At 39.6% G+C, this 18,681-nt stretch overlaps 1 protein-coding gene across 1 annotated transcript in view; it reads right to left on the reverse strand.

Annotated features, from left to right (window-relative positions):
* The window catches only part of LOC134005861 (phospholipid-transporting ATPase ABCA1-like), a 141,998-nt gene that overhangs the window by 16,746 nt on the left and 106,571 nt on the right, over positions 1–18,681 (reverse strand). Inside the window, 10 exon segments of the mRNA XM_062444881.1 lie at positions 1,600–1,692; positions 2,818–2,921; positions 4,629–4,763; positions 5,740–5,881; positions 8,388–8,494; positions 9,981–10,043; positions 15,818–15,938; positions 16,531–16,660; positions 17,944–18,034; positions 18,036–18,068. Of these exon segments, the coding sequence (XP_062300865.1) occupies positions 1,600–1,692; positions 2,818–2,921; positions 4,629–4,763; positions 5,740–5,881; positions 8,388–8,494; positions 9,981–10,043; positions 15,818–15,938; positions 16,531–16,660; positions 17,944–18,034; positions 18,036–18,068 (1,019 nt within the window).

Consider the following 18,681-nt stretch of genomic DNA (forward strand, 5'->3'; position numbering starts at 1 on the left):
GACACAGAGGATCTGTCAATTTCCCTAACATCTGGGAGGGACTGATTGGTACATCACTCTCCCACTTTAGCCTTTTGCCTCTCAACTCTCTCTCTCTTTCTCGCTCTTTTTTAGTACTCTCTACAATATAGCTCTTCTCCCTCCACAGCAACATAAAAGCTCAGCCAATGATATGACATTAACGCTCTTGATGGGAAGTACCCTTGACACTGTTGCCCCCTCCTTGCTGTTCTAGGCGTTTTCCCTAATCCCCTGCACAACTTGAAAAATGGTCTGCTCCACGCCTCATCCCAGGTGTATTGATCTTTCTCTCCACCCAACGATTGCTACCACATATTCCTGTCGTGTGTGTAGCTGTGTGTGTGTGTGTGTGGAATGTCCTTCCTCTTAAAAGATCACACAATGGAGTGGTAATAATGTCACCAGACTGTACCTAAGGTAATGGATCGGCCTCACTGTTACATGCAGGGCTCGGGACATAAGTGCTGGCCTTGGGAAATGTCAGATGAATATCAGAGAATGGACCTGAGTGCTAAGAGTTAAGGGTAGGGGATATCTGTAATGGAGACTAACAAAACACATTCAGAAGCATGTACAAAGCCTATTAACGGTCAGAGAGGGGTGGTAATCAAATTCATGGGTCTAGAGAGAAAAAAAATGTGAAATTGAGATAATGGTGAAAGATTTGGGACATTAACCGGAGGCCCACAGACCTGACTGGCTGCATATTTGCCTCATATATGGATCTTTTCATGTGAAATCAATACAATCATGTTGATGACCTTACAAAAAAGCCAAACATACACTATTGTTACAAAGTCTTCAAAGTACAAACGTCAATGCGGATAGAAATTGAAGGTGTACATCATATTTGAGGAATAGTTTGTCATTTTGGAGATGTGCTTACTCACTTTCTTGCCAGAGAGTTAGGTAAGAGTATTCTCATCTACACTAAGCTAGTAAGCTTAGCATAAATACTGGAAAGAGACTTTTAAAATAACAAAATCCACCAACCAGCACATCTAGAGCTCATTACTACTATGTTATTACTAATTACTTTTAATATATCTTGTTTGCTAGATGTTTCTCCATTTCTAGCCTTGATGCTAAGCTAAGCTAAGCTACCCAACTGTTGGTGGTAGTGGTGAATTTACCAGTATGAGAGTTGTGTCAAACTTCTCATCTAACTCTCAGCAAAGAAAGTGAATAACCATATTCCCCTAAGTGTCAAACTATTCCTTTAATAATAAACCCATTGTGGGGTTCAAACTCGGCTCCACTAGTGCTGCATTTTTGAAAAACTACATTATTCTTTGCCTGTCTCCAACATGTATAGTTAGCTGCACCAATAAATGATAAAAGACTTCTGATTATTTCCTTCCTTTTCTGAAAAACTTTAGGCATATTCTTTTTATCAACAATATAGATGGTGTTATTTATAGGAGACAATATAAATAATAGAAGACCTCTGTGAGAGGTAGTGATTACGTTCATCTTAATTCAAGCTTCAAAGCTAAGCTGAGCTTCAAAGGTTTTGTGTGTTATTTCCTTCATACTGTATATTCAAATAATGAAGTCAGCGGCAAAAAAAAACCTCACCTGCTCTTCAGATGCTGGATGCTCCCTAGACACTTGAAGCGTCCGTTAACCATGATGGCCATGCGAGTGCACAATGCTTCACACTCCTCCATACTATAGAGAGAAAGAGAAGGAAATGTATCTCCATAAAGAGACATAGCAATAATACCAGATGCTTGAGTCTTTCCTTGAAGATAAAGGACAATGATGTCTGCTTGTCCTTCTCCATAAACTGTGCTCATACAAGACTACAACACGGATCACAAATGCTTTTTATTCACATTAGAACTCATTCAACTTTAGACTGTGTCAACACACAGTAGTGTGCTATTAAAAATCTTTGATTTAGTGATACTTTTTTCTCATTTACAGTTGAAATTTGGTTTAGAGCATTTTTAAATGTCTACTTTGACACCTTAAAGGGGCGACAAATGTGGTTATTAGAGGGAGAGGATGGGACCATCTGTAGTTCTTATTATCTAATTTTTTTCTTTTCAATGTTGGGCTGGAGCACCAGTCATTTGTAGTTGAGGCAAAACTAGTGAAGCCTTTCTGAGGAATGGTGCAATTAGGATTATGACTTTGTAAAACCTGGTGAATCTGCCACTCAACAAAACAAAACCACCTGGTCATGCCATGGACGATTGGATGCAGCTCAGCCACATTGCCTGGGACAACAACAAATGCTTTTATTTCCCCATGAAGAGAACACATGTACTGAGAATAATATATTCCAAATGAAAGAGCCACACAGATTATTCACACACACTGCCAGGAGCACAAATGAATCAAAAACCTAGGAAATTTGGAAAATGGTAAAATGAATCGGCATGTGAATTGTTAAATGTTCTATATCGACTTGGACTATCAAGTTTGAAGTCTCACCAAAAAAATGAGGCGTATAATTTCTTTCCTAACTCAAAACCATGTCCAAAATTGGATGGCACAAGTTGGAAAAACTTATCTTTGCTCCAGGAAGTCTTGGATAATGAAAAGACTCCAGCACTGATATTGACAGTTTCTCTTTTCATGGGGAAAAAAGAGCAGCAGTCAGTCAATATGCCCTCAAGCTTCAGCCAATATTAACTACAATGCAGGAAACAATACCTAAAATTGATTCAAGTAAAGAGCGACTTGAATCAATTATAACAATATTTACAGCTACTTTTATTTAATGGACAACTGGGTTGCTCTTATTTCTTTATTGACAAAATCCATAGATAAAGAGTGATAGTGGACCTGTGTGACGTGAGAATGACAGAGCGTCCCTCTTTGATGACACTCAGGATGCAGTCCCATAGGAAGCGACGGGCTTTGGGGTCCATGCCAGTGGTTGGTTCATCCTGCAATAAACAAAACCTCTTTAAAACAACTAAATTGTAAAGTGGTCAGACAACAGATTAGTGAAAAATAAAATGGAAAATGAGCAGCAATGAGCCACATTATACAGTTATCACAGCTCAATGGGATTGACGAACTATGGGATTTTCTGGAATGACATAAGACAGATCTCTTCAGCACCATTATAAAAACATCAAAATAGCAAATATCTATAAGGCATGGTTTTATTCGTCCAGCAGAAGCCAGGAAACTTTTTTGTCCAATCTATGCCAAGACACATCATGCTTTACTAAGATACTTGATGATGTTTTTATCATCAATCTTTGTATGTAAACACAAATAAGAGTATAAGTGATAGAATAGAGGGACAGAACTGAAAGTTAAAAAAATAGGAGACATAAATACAAAAAATACAAAGAGACATACAGATGAAAGGAAATTTAGTGTGAACCCAAACCACATATGCACATATAATGGAAACATACTAAAGCAGTCTCCAACACAAGACACACAGTCTCTCAGAGACTTTCTGTTTCTTTTTCCTCAGGGCTAGTCTGTCCATGCACGATTAGAGAGTGACAGTACTCAGTCCATTGGCTGGTTTCGTTCCAGGCTTGGTTCCCCCTCACTAGAAGAATCCTACAAATCCCATGGGGTATTTCCATCACCGTGCCCAATGTGTCCTTCTGCAAACCCAATGTGGCACTGCCTCAAGGCTGCCTGGACTCCCTGGGCTAGCACACAATACTGAAACTGACACAGACACTGACAACACATTATCCCACTGCCTTAAAGTGAAGGCTAGCCTGGCACAGTTGAGTAAATAAGGAGCTTTGGAATAGTGCAGCTCCATGGCCTAAGCACTGAGACAGAAACCAGAAACGGTTGGAAAGATTATTCTGTAAATGTAATTCCGTATGGATAACTCATTACATGACCATATTTGTTAGTAGCAGCATAATCTGATGGATTGCTTTTTGATGAAAAGAAATCATGAGAGTAAGGCATTTAATACAGTTTACAGGCAGCATTAATGCTTTCAATTTGAGTATTTCTGCTTAGTATTGACTGGCACATGGGTAAACAAGTCAAAATGGCAGTTATAATGATATTCAGACATATGGAGCCCACAGTGTGACTTGAGGTAATTTAAATGTGTCCCTCTTAATATAATGGACATGATTTCCTAATGCATGTTAAAAAATTAAAAGCAGTGATTCAGTGATTTAGTGTATTCTGAGACATGCCTTCATTCACCTTCCATTGGTGAGAAAATGCTTTTGGTCTCAGTTTTAAGACCTGGTGGATAGGAATTTAATATGTGCAAACAAAGGTCTGTATGTTCCACGTTTCTCTAAAGAAATGTGTTCTTTCTTGGAAAAGATGAATTCAAACTGATCAGTGAACACTTATCTTTTCCCATCACCACATCCTTTGGGAAATTCAATAAGGATTTGCTAGTTTGATCAATTTTTTTTTGTTTTCTACTAATTCTTTACAGCATATGCTACCAAAAACGTCTACATGGCATCATCTTCATCCTATAATCTACTCTCTATGTGTTTGTAAAGAGAAAAAGGACTGATCTGCTGTAATCCAAACATCTGCACATCAATATTGATTTAAAGTATTACTCCCTTAAGTCCTAACAGAACAGCAACATATCACATTTCCACCATGTACAACATATCAATAAAGTTGTATCTCACCAGGAAGATGACCGGAGGACAGCCGATCAAGGCCATTGCTGTAGAAAGCTTTCGTTTGTTCCCGCCGCTGTATGTACCTGCTGACTTGTTGGAATATTTGACCAGCCCCAACTTCTGGACCCCCCACTCTGCCACCTTTTGGAATAAAAAAAAACAAGACAACCATTATGGTGCAAAGAAGAGTGTTCGCAAGGCCACCGCCAGAGCTGTGTTTCCATGATGGATGATATTTTGACTAGGATATCCAAAGTATTAAAGCTCTATAGCTTTCAAGGACACGCCGTGACAGCTGGCATCACTGTAAGACCTTAATCACAGGCTGCTAAAGTACTTTAGTGTTCTCCCTGCTATCTCAACATTGTTTTTCTAAACACCAGCAATCAGGAGCATCGCCAAAGTGCACAACAAAGGCAGGCTGTAAGGCTGAAAGACATGTATACCATTTACAGCATATTCCTTGCACTTAAATGTGGACATGTGTTACTGCTAATACAAATATGACTACACAGTTGTTCAGTTTGGATGTAGAATTGCCACCAAATAAGGCAAATCGCAATGGGCCACAGTAAAATGAAGAGTTATGCTAGCAGCGTAGAAACTGGGTCCCATTGCACTGCAGCTACGAGATCAAAGCCTTGGCGCTGGGTCTGAGGCCTATGGTCGCCGCCAGCCTCTTCCTCTTTTGATCTTACTGTTGTAGAGCGGGTGGTGCAAGAGGACTGCTGGGAGGCCGCACAGGGCCGGCCACACCACTGGGCATGGTGAATAATGTAGAGCCATAACCCATAGCTGCTACTTTTCTACCACCGGCCATTTTTCATTATGTATGGCTTCTCCTATTGAGGTTATCTATCACTTGAATGTGTACTTCAGCTTGCCCTACATGCCTCCTAGTTGAAAAGTATTTTGATGGTACAAATACAGAAATCTGAAAGGAAAAAAAAACATGTTTTTAAGGAGTCAAGCATTTTTCACCTCTTTTGATATTCCACTTGACAGCTAATCTACATCGGCTTGATGTAGTGCTTGACGGCAAAAGATGTGAGTGAAACAATAACTTAACTCTGCTCTTAAACAAGAACAGGAAATAGGAAAAAAATATTATCGTTACCATGGTGACCTCTTTTTCTGGAACCCCTCGTAACCTGGCATAAAACTCCAGATGCTCTCGTCCGGTCAGCAGATCATCAATAGCATCAAACTGGGGACAATAGCCCAGGTTCTGGTGCACGTCTCTCATTTCTGTGCGTATGCTGGGGATAAAGACCATAGTAGTGATTTGACATTGAATGTCACAAATGTTTGAGATAATGAATCTAAAGATTATATTAAATGGCTTGGAAAGAGAGAGGGTATGACATCAAATATACAGTGAGAAGGGCAAGAAGGCCAAGGACCATACATTTAATTTGTCATCCACCCTACAGTTTTCTGATTTTATTTGTTTTTATTGCACTTACATGTGTCCCTTTTTGCTCTTTTAATCGTTGTTTATGTGTATTGTAAGGCGACCTTGAGTGCCCTGAAAGGCGCCTTAAATAACATTTATTATTATTATTATTATTATTATTATTTCATTTATGTTATCCAAAACTGATTTATTTGCAAAGAGTCATCACATATTCAAAATAACTTGCTCAGAAAATCAGAGCTGTACAGTCAAGGCTTATGTTTTTATGTGTAACCCTTTCAAACTAATATAGAACAGCCAAGTGATTCATTTCACATATGGGCAGATTATGAGACAACAGCCCCCTGGGCTCAGACATGTTAAAGCCGCTGACAGAGGTGCTGCTGTTGGTTCAAAGACAGCAGCTGAATGTCATTATTTAGTTCACACTGGAGATTAAGGGAAGATGTCTAATTCCTGTCCAAAAATATAGATAAATAAGTTGCCTTACATTAGAGACAAAAAAACAACAACAGAACAAACAGACACACACACACACACACACACACACACACACACACACACACACACACACACAAACTGGTTCTGTAATCAGTTTTAGGCATGCAGGTCCAGGTGTACCAACGTGTGTCCTCTAGAGGCCAGTAGCATAATGTGAACATGCCCTTTTCACAATCTATAGTATTAATACTTTTACCGCCTGCAGGCAACAAATGTTACAAGTGATTTCCTTTCTTCCCTTTACAGCTGCTTTGGTTTTTTGTTTTGTTTTTTAAGATTATATTGGACTCATTTTTTCTCCTAAAATTGTATTTTTCAGGAGTGATGGTCAACCTCAGGGAAGCTAAATGTGATTTGATCTGTCTAGAGGCTGATAGATCTCAACAAGGCCATGGTAAACTGAAAGCTTTACTGGGCTGTTATGTTATGTTATGTTTTAGCTTTGATAAAGGGAGTTGATAACAGTAGATTCTAGCCTATAGCTGGTACCAAAACAACCACTGCTTAGTACTTTTAATTAACTTCACCCTTAGATGTTGTTAATTCCAGCTGTGGCCGTATGTCAAACTATGAATGACATTACAGTTTATCGCCAACAATAAGCCATGTTCTACAAGCCATACAATAGGAGCAGTGGTAGCACTAAGGTTGCCATCATACTATGGGAATGCTATTTTTTTAAAAAGCCAATCAAAACAAAAATGGATAGAATTGATTTAAGGTTGTTTGGAAAATAGCTACATTTGTCAGAATATTATTTTCTGAAAAGTTTCCATTCAATTTAGAAATGTTTGGTGGCAACAAGTGTGACTTTTTAACACTGCACTACAGAATGGTCATTATGGGCAATTCGCTTAATTTACATTTATTAGATGTTTGCTTAGCTGCCACGCTGAATGCAGGTATTCCTTCTGAGCACACAAACATAGGCAAGGAAAACAGTTGCCAGGAGAGCAAAAACTTGCATTTAAGAGATGCAGCCTCTCTACTGCTGTTCATTGTTCTTTCCGATGCACAGAAAGCATAATGAGCTGAAAACAGAAGAGTGGGCGTCTTCACATCTGTTTTTCTCGCTTTTCAGTTTTTGCCTCCCCTAAAGGTCTCCAAGATTTTTCTTTGATCTATGTTATCCACATTAATCAACATTAACACTGCTCGGTTAGGCCGTGCTCTATTCAGCTTTCTTTCTTTGTTGAACACAAAGTCAATTACCAGATGTATTTATGAACAACTGTAGTAACCACGGTGACGCAAAACCAACCGCAGCTCACACTACACCATGCTCAGATATGCTGCCTTAGAGATGAAGGCTGAGGCAAAGGAACACAGTTGTTTGTTCCTAAAAATAAGGAAGAGCAAGTTTTCCTTCACTCAAGTGCTTGAGTCTCATATTGCATGTGTCAAGGTATTTCTTTGGCACATACAAAGATTTTCTTATACCTGATTGTGTTAGGCAGAAACAAAAAACTGAGCAAGGTACAAGGCAAGGATGTGAAAAGGAATGAGATATGTGCAAGATGTGCAAGACGCAGAAAAAAAGTGAGAACAGAGTCTTCGGCGTTTCTGAGAATATCGCAGTGAGCAGACATGAGAGTTGAAAAGGCAGAGATGGCACAATGTATAAGAGAAATCGAGATTACCTAGCCAAGAAAAACAAAGATGGAAGGTGTGTGAGATGGATAAACAGAACGCTGTGTTATACAGAATAGGAGTAGCTGAGAAAGGCTATGAGCTATAAAAAAAACAAAAAACAACCCACACCTCAACTCGATCCCCATCTGAGCAGCCATCTTGGGTGGCTAATTATGATGAGTTACTTGGTGCACTAGTGGGAGTTAGTGCCTCACCTGTATCCATTTAGGAAGGCCTCTCCACCGGAGACTGGGATGTCTCCTGTCAGCATTTTGAACGTGGTGGTTTTCCCAGCCCCGTTGATTCCCAACAAGCCGAAACACTGGTGGAGACAATGGGGAGGCCTCGTTAAGGAGAACTGGGTTTTGTAGAATGAAGCTTCATTGTAAAACAGACAGGAGATGGTTGCTGGATGGCATTACAGATATTCTGTATGTAGATGCGTGAATAAACATCATCCATTAACCCCTTTAATTAAGTTCATCCATAGACTGTACAAATATTTGTTTAACACAAATAACATAAACTAATTTATAGAGTTTGCATGACAGGTTCAATGTTTAGCAAAATAACAAAGTGACATATTTCTGTACTCAAACAAAATAACAGACACTCAATCAGGCACCCAAGAGCAAATACTGTAAAAGCCAGAGTGTCCCCAACAGTGCTACTTTCCTCCTCTGTAAATTCCTACAACAGACTCTCTTCTTTTCTCCCCGATACTGCTGATTGTATTTTTTTCTCTCTGGAGGGCATGCAGCAGGAAGTTGTCTCTGCGGAGCCCTGTGGTCATGTGACCCGCCTTAAGGGCTCTGGCTCCGGAATAAATATTTGATTTCTGTCATTCATTGATCCCTGCTTGTTTGTGACCTGTTCTTGTGAATGCATAGAACAGGGCTAAGCTTGATGTAAATAATGCATGGAAATGCAGTGTGTGATCAGCAGAGCCCTGTGATTCACAATATTCCACTGGCATTTACATTGGGCTTTGGGTAAACAGTGGCAGGGAGGTTGGATACCATCGGAAAGCCCACCAAGCACGAATGCTTGTCAGCATTTGAGATTATGTTTAAATCAAGTTACCAGTGGTGTGTGTGAGTATGAATGTATGGGCATGTGTAACATGTTGTAATGAAAGATGCTTCACACTGAGTTTTAATACATTTTACACAGATATATCCAAAACTCAAAGTTTCTTTACTCATATTAGATTTGGTTAGTTTAATTCCTTGCTGCTAATTAACAAGCTTACTGAACTTGACATCACAGGGACCTCATGCCTTCTCTACACAGGCTCTGTTGCTCTAGCAATGCTCTTCTAGTTGCCTGCCTGTGTGTTTTTAGCACACACATGCTTGGCAACAATGTAATGGCAGCAAACAAGCCCAATAAGGAGATTACTGCTCCTTCTAACGCCTTCTCTAAGCAGTGCTTGGATGATTTCTGATTCGACTAAAAAAGATAAAGGCAAAACTGAGCCAAACACCAATTCAAATCTTGCAGACTATAAATCAAAATCCAGACAGAAAATGTCATTGCTCCATGTTGTCTTGTGTCAATATTTTAGAAATATTATCATTAATATTCAAAATGTTTGTTGAATGAGTCTCATTTCAGTCAATTCATATCCAAATTTTATTTTCAGTGGCAACACAACAGCCATAGGAGGAAATTATTTCTGCCATAGAAGTGATGCTGAATTACTAGAATCAAATGTGTAAATGGAAGAAAGTCCTCTTATACAGACAAAAGCAAACAAACTACAAGCTAGAAAAGGTGCTTGTGTGATTCAGTAGCATTTGGCTCACCTCTGCGGCAGGTACGCCCACACATAGCCTGTCCACAGCAGGGGTGCTCTTCCGAGGGTATACCTGCAGGGAGTAGACAATAAAATGAATCAACCAGCCAGCCAAAGAAAGAGAGAGAAGGCAGGGGGCAAGGAAGGGTGGGGTGCAGACTGTGAGAAAGATAGCAGAGAGGATGGCATGAGAAAATATGGAGCGATAGACCAGTGCAGCAGGGAAGAGGTGAGATGGAAGAAGCAGGTGGCGAAAAGAGGGAGGGAGAGAGAGAGAGACAGAGAGAGTGAAAGAAACAAATTTTAACGAGAGGGGATAATTTGCAATATTCAGAGCGAGCCAGATGGGAAAAGGTAAAAAAAAAAGGGAGACGCTTGCACGGGAGGGAGAAAAATAAGGACATTAACAGTATTTGTGACAGTATTCATGAGGAAATTTGTCTCCACCTTGAGCACCTCTTCAGTACCCTCAATAACCTTCAACACACTCACAAGTCACTCAATATTTCACATATGGACACCAACTTTAAGCGCAGCTACATTTAGTGGTTTCAATACGCAGAAAGGTGACTTTGGTGATTAAGCACACTGTCTTGACTCTAACATTGTCCTTTAAGAAGTCATTTAAACACGGTTTAAGTATATATAACAAGACTTAAAGCAACAAGGCGTGGAAGCAGGTTGTGAGGGAATAGCAAAGACACCAATGACACACTCCATAGCAGTGGGTGGCCAACCAAACCAAACCAATGATCCAAAAGATAATAAAATACTACTTAGAGCTAAGAGAAAATGCATATGTGGGTGGTAATTCTCATTGTGAGCGACCTCTTCTACGTTAGATGTGGTCATTTGACCTGTGGTTAATAGATAACTAATATACACTGTATAATGAATATATTTTGATATGTTGAAATGATGGGAGTGTGGTGATTAGTTTTGGAGGAATCCTGTCATTAAGTGAAGTTTTGGACAAGATCAAATTTGCTGGTGGTATAAGATGAAAAGTTAGGAAATCACCAAAACCATTAGGATTCAGCTTGTGGGTACCATGAGTGTCTGCATCAAAGTTTATGGTATTTGCTGATATATTTCACTCTTGACCAAAGTGTTGGAGCAACAGACTGCTAGACATACCAACACTGACAACCCTAGAACTGCTACCATGGTTAAAAACAGCAAACTAGACCAAATGAAATGCAGAATCTCATCTCTCAGGACAGAGGAAGAGAATGAAACCTCTCACATTCTGCCTGTGAGTCGGTATCCCGCTAAGATTTTGTAGCAACACGAGAAATGAAAAAAGTGGTTGATGGTTTTTTTCACATCTCACTTGAAAACTTTCCACGCTACATCCACCTCCTCCCCCGCTGACCGGCCTCATCCATACGCATTTGCATTCAAGTGTACATCTTCTGAAGATCTCTCCAGAGGTGGTAAAGAAACCTCCACTTCAAGTGAATGGGATTTGTTGAAATTTAAAAAACAAAAATACCAAGCAAACGTTGAACAAAATGAGGTATTTAGTGCACGAGGTGTTTTTCTACATCCAAGACTACGTTAGGGTTTGATATGTTTTCAAAGTGGATTGAAAGCGGCGTTGCCTTGCACTTGCATGAAAAGACAAGACAAGGCCTTTGTTGTTGTTGCTGAGTGTGACAGTTAAAACATTTAAAATTCAGAACCAAGGACAGCACTGTGCCCCCCTTTGAGTTTTTTTTATTTTTACAATTTTTAAAAGTTGTAAAACATAGTCCTCCATGTGTGCTGTATGTGTTTACATGCTTGTAAGTGAATGTCAGAGATTGAAACAGTGAATCTTCATTAAAACAGAAAAGTGAATACATTTCCTGTACAGAATCTCTGGACCAAATATCCATTAAAAAAGTCAACTGTCCCAGCTGTAATGCTACTGGGCAAATGTAAATTTAGAACTGCCACTTTAAACCTGACACACAGTGACATTGTGTTTATTACAGTTGGCACATCAAAAGCATTTGATAAAGCAGGAGGTGCATACATCCATCATTTTTTTAGTGCCATCTGGCAGCCGCACTCAGTACTTATCAACCTGGATTACACATACTACTTTTTAGTGATAGTTTGCAGTGCTAACGCTACATCAAAGCGCCAGCTACATGTATGGAGGAAGGCAATAAAAGGATAATTCCCCACCGACTCAAGCACCATGGCAGCTGTCACGATAAGCATGCAGACGTTTAATCAGATGAGACAGCTGAGAGAATGTGATGGCGGCAGTTGTGCAAACCTAAAATGTAGATTCAGGTTAGAGAATCGCAAGCATTTGAGTGCTGAGTGTTATACCTCAGGTAGCAAACCGTGACACTAGCAATGCTATATTTCACAAGGACTCACTACCATGTGGTCCATCCATCCTAAAAATGTCTTGCAGTGCTATGAGGTGCCATCTTGATGTATACAAAGGCAGTAGTTCTCAACCTTCTTTGTTATACACCCACAGCCGTATCAGATGAACTCAAGTAAACATTTATCAAACTGGATTTTTTTAAACAAACTTCAGTTTAAAAAGTGGTTACTGTTGTGATATTTTTTAACCATGCTGCATGGCTCTAGGGATAGCAATGTTGGTCTATTGGTCAATCCACCACTGACTGACATTCATGGATGAATTGATCCTACTGACTACAATAATCCCCTGACTTTTCCTCTATCACCACCATGAGGTTGACATTTTTGTCTTTTAGTTAAATCTCCAGACAACTTAATGATGGATTACCATGAGATGTGGTACAAATATTATTAGTCCACCGAGGATGAATTCTAATAAACAATGGTGACGTTTCCTGTAGTGACACGAGACTGTCAAAATGTTCACTTATCCAGTGAAACATCTCCTATACATGTGCATATACGAGACAGATTCTTATTACACTTTGTAAAGACGTCGATGGTTCCCAAACAATGGATCTGACAAACAATGATCCTCTGATTTTTCCTCACGCGCCACCATAAACTTCTCATTTGTGGTGTTGAGTCTTTTCACCTATTGGATTGCCATGAAATTGATATTACCGACAGGATGAGTTGTTAACACTTTGGTGTTGGCACTACCATCATATTTCACTTCATCCAACATTTTGGTTTATCATTAAATGTATGCTAATGACAGCTAGGATTGTGACATGGTGAACATTATACCTGCTTTGGCATGTTAGCATTGCCACTGTGACTATTTGCTAGCATGGCTGTAAACACTTGGACTTGTGTATGTTAAGGAAAGGTCTCCTTCTTTCAAGTTTTCATTTGTACAACCACTGCTTGGAATGACAGAAGCTGAACCTCTCAACCATTTATCCATTACTCTGGGATATGTAATTCAACTTCTCTTCTCACTTGCTAGTTAGCATTCATACAATGGTAATTGCAGCATATGGTCTTGCAGTACTTTGATTTATTCAGATTAGAGGTGTATATCTCAAGAATGAAAGAAAAAAGTGCTTCAAAAATATAATTTCTGTGGGGAAAAAATGAGAAAATACTATCAATGACATGTAAGCCAATGTCAGTACCACTCTAAAACTTTCTCTGTCAACTTAGTGAGTGACTGGAAGGTTAAAATGACAGCACTGGGCCTAGAAAATGCTCAAAGACTGACACACTTCCATTACAGTCTCCATCGATTACAGTGCCGACGCTAATACAGCGACTAAGTGGAGGCTAGCAGGTGGGGCGCCTAGCAAAGCGCTCCTGTTTAGAGCAGCAGAAAAAGGAAGGGGAGGAGCGGAAATCTGACACATGATTGATGGCCTGTCGATCGCTTCAGAGGCATGCTTAGATTTATGACAGGGCCTAGCCTGTGGTGCATGGCCATCGAAGCCATGTGCTCATTGATCAATTTGTTATCTACACCCCAAATGGATGGGGCACAGCTGTGGTGGGAGTCAATGAGGGCACTGCAGGAAGAATCCTGATGCCTTCTGCCACTGTACTGCTGTTTTTGTGTGATGTTGGGCCACTGTGTCTCATCTGAAAGAAATATTGTCAACCATGCAGGTGCACATGAACAATGGCTCAGCTGTTTGTAAACAGCAGGGAGACTAAATCAAATCTAATGTATTCTTAAGCACTATTTAAAGCTGTATTTACAGTACAGTGGGTTTTTGCTGAAAAAGGAACATTTCCACAACCAGCCCCATCTTTTCACATTGTGAGATGATTTGTAATACATTACAAGCTCAATTGTTTTACCCAACACTTGTTTGATAATTACCCGAGGGAAATGGGGTATGTCTGCATTCCTGAGCAATGAGTGAAAGATTAAGCATGGTGACACTGAGAAGACCGAGGGAGTAAAGGAGTGAGAAAAGGTGCTAAGAAGCAAAAGGCTGTTAGATCGTCCAGATGTCTGCACTGGAGCTCGCTGCTGCGGTGACACTTCCTGCTGCCGCGCCACCCACAGGGAAAGAACATCTGCCAATGGATGAAGCGTTAATCCCGGTGGTGTTGATGCACAAACTGTCACGCTCAACTTCACCTACCGCAAGGCAGGGAGGACCAGAACTGTATAGGAGCACAGACCTCTCAGCCCCTTAAAATGCAATTTTGTTTGGTTGTGCCCACTCACTATGTTTATGAACGTGCACAGCTGCAGGCTACCAATCTGTCTTTCTCATTTGCTCTGCAAACTGAATAATGCAGGTGCAAGTGGAGGAACAAGTTTTCAAAAGCCCTCCCTCACAGGCACGGATAAAGGTGATTCCTGCAATGATCAGGGTTTTTTTTTTGTTTTTTTTTTGGTGCAGGGTGTAACTGCACATACAGGGTTGTATAATGCCAGAAAACAAAATGAAAATTGTGTCTGAGTGTGGGGGGTTAATTCCTTGAAATGTTTCTTTTTGTCAAAGATGTCACATGCTCATAAAATATGCACAGCGAAATGCAGGGCTACATACTCCTGACGCTGTGCTAAAATAGTTTGTGTAATAATGTGATAAGAGTAATAGTATAACTAATGAGGAACTAAAACATTAATTTAAAAAAAATCATAAATACATAGTAAGTCATATGCAATGAATACAATAAAATGCTCAGAATTAAAGGGAAGTTATTATGCATTTACTTATTTTCAGTTTTATATATACAAAAATGTTACAATGTCAGATGATCATATTAAACGTGGCAAAAGTGTCAAAAATGAGGTAAATGTATGCAGAAGTAATCCATGTGAGCAAAAAGCACAGGCCTCAGACTGCTCTGCTCGGAATCCAACGTTTGTTTCTACTGTCTAACCCAGCTGATGCCAGCTTGTGACACATTTCTTTATGTGGAGCTGGCACACTGCAAATGTTTTACCATTACACAGTACAGTAAAGTAAAATAAGTTTACCTGTTGGGGGTGTGCTGGTTGTCTGTAGTTCTTCATCAAATATCATCATCACTGTGGCTGTTTCTGCTTGTACTATTCCTTGTTCCTATTCCTTCCTTCATTATTTATTAACTGATTTGCTGAACAAAGAGCTCCAAATATTCCATATGCTGTTGTTTCGACCAGTTTTTGGTGCCAGTATTCAAGCTGAGCTAATTCACTGAGGAACATTATTTAGTCATTTCAAACCTTTTAATTTGAAGCAGTAAAGAAGGAGATGTTGGGTTTGCAACTTAATTTAACTGCAACTTAAAACGACTTCAATATGATTTTTCCGAATACTATATTCAGATTTGGCTCCACCAGTTTATCAAAGTGGGATCAAAGCTAATAACTGACCAATACAACATAAAAAATTGAAATAACAAAATGGGAAAACCCGTATCAAAGCACTATTCAGTACAATTAAAGCAACATTTTAGCAATGCACTGCACATTACCTTAGTCAGATCATAGATCCTCAGAAGGTCGTTTTGGGTCCTGCCCTCATACACCCGCTCACGTTCCCGAGCAACATCGATATCCTCTTCCTCCGCAGATAATGACTTTGCTGAAATAAGCCTGGCAAAGAGAGTCAACCACAGTTGGCATAACACCCTTCATTAAAATTAACATGAACTCACGAGACAAATTATCTCGGTCAAAGTTTAAACTCAGTGAAACAATCTCTGCAATTTTCATAAATAGCAGAAGCCACATGAATTAGTTTCCATGCCAACCATGCTTTTGGAGGAAGTAAACAGTCAGGGGAAATTTGGGTAGTATTTGCCAAATACATTTACGGCGAAACAGATGTTTTATATAAAATGAAAAGACAGTATATGACTAATTTAAATGGGATTTGAATAGGAGACATAAGGTTTATCCCAGGGAAATAAAGACTGGAAATAATACAGAACAGATGGAGATACAGTACAGATGCAACTAAAGGATATATAGTACCAGTCAAAAATTTGGACACACTTTCCCATTCATTTGAATGAGAAAGTGTGTCCAAACATTTGAATGGTACTGTACATTGAAGAAAAAATTAAGAAGCAATGAGTAAGAAGAGTGAGGTCGAAAATGAACAGAAGAATTAAGAGTTTTTAAACAGTTTTTGGCCTTAAGACAATTTCCAGTTAATTTAACAGTTGTTCACAGCAGCTGTTACCTTGGTTTGCAGAAGAATTTATACTGAATGAGGATTGTGATGGCAAACATGACAACTCCCTGAATGGACATGGCGCAAAGGTTCTTTCCCACCATATCCCAGCTAAGCGGGTCCTTAAATCGGTCCTCCCCTGATAAAAAAAAGATAAGAGCAAAGGGAAAAAATTAAACGTAAAAGTATATGGAAATGAACCAATTTAATACACATATGGCAAGGTAAGTTAATTAATGGATTATTAGTGTGTGTCACTTCAGGTTAGTCAAGTATTATCTACAAGTTCAGAGGATGATTTAGCAGAAACATTGTCAAAACAAAAAGGAATTACCAGATGTGTGTTCTTTCATGGACAGCCAAATATATCTTTGTCAAAAGTTAGTGGAGAGCTGGAATTTGTCATTTCTTTGAAGTGAGTTTTAGACATATTCATTGGTGAAAGCCAGCAGTTTAAAATACCACTTAGCCTTAAAAAAAAAAATCGCTGTCACCGAAGTCATGTAAGGAAATCGCTGACATCCTGTACTTTTCATGTTGAAGCCTCTTTTGGCTAATGAACACGTAAGTAAACCGGTGACAGCCCCCCACTCTAATCACTTTCAATTCTGCTCTCTCTTTTCCACCTCCTCTCAGCTTCTACAACCCTTGAGCCTGAGGGGGAGAAGAGTAAGAAGACAACAAAAACGAAAGCGCTTTCAGTCTCATTCTCTGGTAAATAGCCCCTCTCCACACTAGCCCTTTTAAGTTGTGATTGCTTTTCTCTTCCTGCTCTCCGCCACTGCCGCAAATGATTCCTCAAACCACTATTTCCTGCTCCATCTAAGACTACTTTTCCTCTTTTCATGTGCCTCTTTGCCTCTTGATGGCCACCTCAACCCCAGCTCCACATCGACAACCTTGTTCCCCTCCTCTCCCTTTCGCCTGACTAAATTTAGCATATGGAGTGTATGACCCTAGAGGAGGTTTGGGAGTTATGTTACTGGTCAAATATTCCTCTCGCTGGTGGGATAAAGAGCTAGAATGTTATAATGAAATAGCATAGGGTCCTTTTTTAAAAAAAAACATGTTTTCCAAGGGCTATTTAAGGCAAATGCAAGAGCAAGAATGTTGATTCTGGCAAGGAAAATGTTTTCCGACCATGTATCGTATTCGTTTTTCATTAAGTATTGACATTTACATTCTACTTGGCTCTATTATTGAACCATACATCTTGTTTCTATTGAAAGAAAAGCATGTCAAGGCTTTTTAACTCTATACATTTCTGCTCTGTATCTATTTTCTCATCCTATTGGCAGACAGTTTCACTTTTGTTTGAGAGAGATATAATTTTAGAACTTCACATTAGACTAAAGTAATTATTAAGATGGGTATTTTCTCTCAGTGATTAGTTATACAATGATAGTGATTGTGTCCTCTCACCAAAACTGCTGAAGAGTGTGGCCATCGCCTGGTTCTTTGCCATGTCAATTAGCCCTCGGCCCAGACAGAAATGCGGGAATATCAGCAGCACCCTGCTTCACTATGTCGTTGATGTGGGAGACATTCTGTGAGGGCAACACACACAAACACAAACACAAGAAAACATAAACACAAAAAAATTAGCAGCATGTGAAAGCTTTGAATGTTTCAGCTCTGACTGGGAATTAACCAGCACAAGCCCAATATTTTGAATTGCCGCCTGGAATCAGCAGAGGCCGGAGGCGCGAGAACTTCAGAAGACAGTGTGTAGCTCCCTGACGCAAACGCAGATAATTAACAAACATCCTGCGCTCCATTTGCATGCTGAGCGTTGTTGTGCTTTGAGGGCTCCAAATGGCACTGCAAGGAAGCACAGAGCATCTCAGTTCATCTAGTCTAGTCTCTTGATGTTGGAATACTGTGGCATACATACAGTATGTGTAAACACAAACTGATGAAGGAAGCACTCAGGTAAGCAGATGCTCACCCTTAAAACCATAATTGACATTTCACTGTGTTTGTCCCTTGATTAATTGATTGGCAGATTAACCCTAACCCTAACTCTAACCCCTAACCCAACTGAGAAAGAACACAGAACACAGTCACTCTCTCTCTGTACTGTATACACACAAGCTAAAACTCAAATCATATTGTTTAACAAGCAGTTAGTCTCATCTTGACAGGGCCTTTTCTGGCTAC

Source organism: Scomber scombrus, chromosome 23 (genome assembly GCF_963691925.1).
Source record: "Scomber scombrus chromosome 23, fScoSco1.1, whole genome shotgun sequence".
Classification (NCBI taxonomy): Eukaryota; Metazoa; Chordata; class Actinopteri; order Scombriformes; family Scombridae; genus Scomber; species Scomber scombrus.